Source organism: Suncus etruscus, chromosome 1, assembly GCF_024139225.1.
Source record: "Suncus etruscus isolate mSunEtr1 chromosome 1, mSunEtr1.pri.cur, whole genome shotgun sequence".
NCBI classification, from domain to species: Eukaryota; Metazoa; Chordata; class Mammalia; order Eulipotyphla; family Soricidae; genus Suncus; species Suncus etruscus.
Window position 1 is genome coordinate 156,057,199 of NC_064848.1, and position 4,312 is coordinate 156,061,510.

At 44.5% G+C, this 4,312-nt stretch overlaps 1 protein-coding gene across 1 annotated transcript; it reads left to right on the forward strand.

Annotated features, from left to right (window-relative positions):
- FBXO39 (F-box protein 39) lies at positions 1–3,834 on the forward strand. Its single transcript, XM_049787273.1, has 3 exons — positions 1–1,014; positions 3,223–3,399; positions 3,706–3,834. Exons 1-3 carry the CDS (start codon positions 1–3, stop codon positions 3,832–3,834), a joined length of 1,320 nt encoding a protein of 439 aa, XP_049643230.1.
- Positions 3,835–4,312: the final 478 nt, after the last annotated feature.

Here is a 4,312-nt window from a genome sequence, read left to right on the forward strand (position 1 = left end):
ATGGATGAAGAAGGCCCCCAAGACCAGAGTTGCTGGGCTACTCTGCCTGATGTGTGCCTGCGCCGCATTTTCTGGTGGTTGGGAGATAGAGACAGGTCAAGGGCAGCCCTTGTGTGCAGAAAATGGAACCAGGCGATGTACTCAGCTGACCTCTGGAGATACAGAACCATCACTTTCAGTGGGAGACCTTTTAGGGTACAAGCATCTGAATTTGAGTCTGCTCTTTGGTATATTAAGAAATTTGGTCATTACCTGGAGCACCTTGAAATCAAATTTCTTAATCCTTACAATACTGTGTTGACCAAGAAGTTCCAGGTCACTATGCGGGGCCTTCTCTCATGCCTGGGCAAAAGCAACAACCGTCTGAAATCTCTGTCCATTCAGCACCTGGAGCTGGACCGTCTGGTTTGGAGAAACAGCATTAGGAACTCATTTATCAAAAGCTTGAGCTTCTTTTTAAAGAAAATGGGAAAGCACCTCAAATACCTCAATCTTAAAGGGGCTCGGCTGACTGTGGAGCAAGGCTGCAATGTCCTCAACTCTCTGAGCTACAAGATGAATGAGAATGTAACTTCAGAGCTCAACATTGAAGATTTCTTTAGTCATCACCTCGCTGTCTACAGCAGCCCCAAGTTCAACAAGACCATGGCCACATTCTGCAGCCTGGTCTCTCTGACCATCAACTACAACTGCATCTCTGATGAGCTCCTTGAGAATTTGTGCGAGAACAATGCCCAAACCCTCCGGACCATAAACATCAAATGCCACATTCATGATCCTCATGGGCAAGTCATCTGGGGCATGTCCTGGGCCAACCTGGCCAGGCACACCACCAACCTAAGGGTGAGCTTCTTCTTTGAGAGGGTCATGAAGTATGAGCGCTTGAACCGGATCCTCTTGCAGGAGATCCCAATCAGGAGCATCAGTCTGAGAAGCTGCTATTTCAGTGACCCAGACTGGTCTATGAGGCCCACGCTGATAGATCTCCTGCCCACCTTCCGACACACTCTGCAGGTAGGGATGACAGTGGACAGGAGGCTTTTGACTAATGACTGTTGCTCATGTGATAGGCTTCCCCAGAGGAAAAGCCACTGCCGTTGGGCTCACACACTCTCTCCCACTGAGGTCCTGGGAAATGTTTTCTAACTAAGCCTCTCTCAGTCACCAGAGACCACAATAGGCAACGATGGCTACTGTTCAGATCTTATACATGGAACAAAAGGAATTTTCTAGTTGCCCATCAATCAAATGATGCCAGTGGGGGACTCCAGTTAACTTATGTGAAATAGGGAGGAGAAGCATAAGCTCTAAAAAGGAAATTTACCACTTTCTCCTTACCTCTGCCACTTGGGTGGTAGCTGGTTGAATCTAGGACTGATAAGGTCTGTAGCGAGTCCTTTCTTGGCACGAATTTCAAATTTCACCAGCTCCACTGGGCAGCCATCAATAACTGGCCTCCACTTGTTCTGACCTGCAGAAGAGTTAATCCCTACCACATGATTTCTCAGGGAGTGTGTGGAGCAAAGAATTGCTCTTTGCAGCAAAAGAAAATTAGTCCTAGACCTTTCCGAGGTCTTTTGTGCCTTATTCCCAGAAAAATCACTTTCAGAGCAGTAAAATTAAAATAGGTTTTAGAGATTCTGAGAAAGGGGAGAGAGAGGATAAGAAGGTGTAACACTCACAAGAGAGAGCACACACTTCTCCAGAGGCTGGGAGAGACCCAATACACATCCCAGCATGAAAGTATGTAAGCATGAAAGTAGGCATCTCAGGCCACAGTGATAGTACAGCAGGTAGAAAGCTTTCCTTGCACATGACTGACTTGGCACTCCATATTGTCCCCCTGAGCACCACCTGGAACAATTTAGGAATGTAATGCAGAAATAACCCCTGAGCATTGCCAGGTGTGGCCCAAATTAAAGAGAAAATACATATCTTAAGGGGGAAATGCTGATGACACATACATGTGGGCACCATGTGCACAGGCTGGCAACATATGTGTGTGCACACTTCCTTTATTCTAAATTGGTTTTTATAGCTTTTTACCTCAACCTACCCCCACATGGGGCTTTCTCCATAGGTAATAGTCCAATTGTTATAGTGGTTGCCGGGGGAAAGGTTGGTGGTCTTTTTTAATATTCCTTTCCTGACCTTTGTTTCTGCTGGAGCTTCTTGGGGCCTACAGTGGCATTAGGTAAAGTTCTTGTCTTAAAAGGAGTATTTCCTTCAAATTCCATCTCTTGGTTTTATTGTATCCCAAGAATTTTTTTATATATCAATCAGTCATTGCCATAAGATGGGGAGGCCTATCTGCTGATTCACAAGGAAAGAAGTACCTTTGCCCCACCTCAGAATATGCAGGCAACTCAAAGAGTGAGCAGCAGGTAGGGACAGCATGTTCTAATCATTCCTTCTGGTCCCATCAGCATGTAGAAGACTATGTGTTTCCTGTCATGGGAAGCCCATCTGTCTTCTGCAGGGCCTGGTGATTGAAGACAGAGCATGGGAAGAACCAAAGCCAAATTTTACCTAAGTCACTTAACCCCTCAGAGACTGGGCTCTTCTCCAAACTGATAAGTGACTTCTCTATCCATCAGGCCTGGACCCTATTGTTCCCTCTAAGGTCCTCAAAGATTCTGGTCATAACAACTGGGGTTAGTATAATTAGTAATACTGAGTGAGTATGAAGGGCCTGGAACTCATTGGAATTCATCCAGACTGCAAGAGGCAGCAGACACCATGATTATCCTTTATTTGTACTTATAGAGGAATGTGAAGCTGGGGAGGCGGGGAAGCACTCTCATCTGGACAATCCCATGTTAGTCTCTGGACAGCTAGCACATTGCCTCCAAACTTCAATTTTTACAAATTTGCATGAGATCATTTCCATTCCCCAAATCACTCTCACTGAAAACCACATTCAATTCACCTTGGCCAACAGACCCAAAACTCCAGATCATAGAAATGGTTGTGACTTTTTAGTTTATTTTTTGATTTTGGAGACGCACCCTGTTGTGCTCCGGGCTTATTCCTGGCTCAACGCTCAGGGATTTCTCTTGGTAGATTTGGGGGATCATATGGGGAGTGGGGATTGAAACCAGGTTGACCTCTTTGCAAGGCAAGCAACCTATTACCTCTCTAGCCCCCAGATCATGGAAATGTTATGAAATTATCTGGCCAGTCCCTATCCAAAGATTTTTTTCGCCTTTGGTGCTTTTCCAGAAATTGACTTTCGAATTCAACAACAAGCACGAATCACTTGATGAGGAGCTGCACCTTCTTATCTTGTCCTGCAGGAAGTTGTTTTACTTCAAAATCTGGGCTTTCCTTGATGTGAGACTTGTGGAGAGGATCCTGAAGAGTCAGGAGGAAAGGCAATGTGCCCTGAGGACACTAAAGGTCAGAGTTCCCTGGGCTAGGTCCAAGGGAGGATGGTGGGGTAATCAGTCTCTGTGTAGGCTGGGGTCTGGCTACCAATCTGTAGCTTGGACACTATTCTCAGAGATGAAGTTGGGAGTTAGTTGGGGGCAGGCAGCCCACCCAAATATCTCCGTTGGAAATTAACAATTCCATGGAAGGGAATTCAGAGCTTTACTCCATGTGGGCATTTGCTGATTCTGTCAACAATTACAGATCAAATCATTAGAGTTATGGTGCTTGAAAACTGAGGTCATGATGTGCATGCATGTGTGTTTACTGACACAGGTGAGAATTTATACGAACAGATATGAAACAAATGAAGAGGACAGGACACTGCGAGAAATTTACAGGAAGTACAGAAAGCTGATTGATGCAGAGCTTAACTATTTTGTCATCACTTACCCCATGATGTAATAAGCACTTTCCAAAGGAAGAAAATTCTAGGAACACTCTGAATTTGAAAATCCTGTTCCTGTAAGATCTCACTTGGGGCATCTCCTTCCCCCAACCTTTTTCTTTTTTTCCCCTTCTTTTTGCCAGTTCCATATCACTATGAATACCCAACAAAGGCTAGAATTTCCGGTGATGGCAGAGTCCCACGTGACTTTAAAGTGCTATCTTTACAAACTATCCAGCATGATTTTTTTGTCATTTGGTTTTGCTTTTTGATACCTTTACTTAGTCACAGATCTCGAAGCTCCAAGATCAGTTTCTTGCTCTACATGTTTCTGAGAAATTATAATTAGTCACAGATCAATAGTAGAAACACTTTTTCTACCAACTTGATATTAGCAATATAAAAATGCTTTATACTTGCTCTGACCTGCATATCAGAGGTACTTGACACTGACCTAGTCTGATGAGAAAACTCACCAGTATAGAAGGGCTTGCT

What these genes read in the sequence shown, in the direction of transcription:
- FBXO39 (XM_049787273.1), top strand. Translation starts at nt 1, where the DNA reads ATGGATGAAGAAGGCCCCCAAGACCAGAGTTGCTGGGCTACTCTGCCT. An exon ending in CCTTCCGACACACTCTGCAG is followed by an intron (nt 1,015 to 3,222) that starts GTAGGGATGACA and finishes GTGCTTTTCCAG; the next exon opens with AAATTGACTTTCGAATTCAA. An exon ending in GTGCCCTGAGGACACTAAAG is followed by an intron (nt 3,400 to 3,705) that starts GTCAGAGTTCCC and finishes TTACTGACACAG; the next exon opens with GTGAGAATTTATACGAACAG.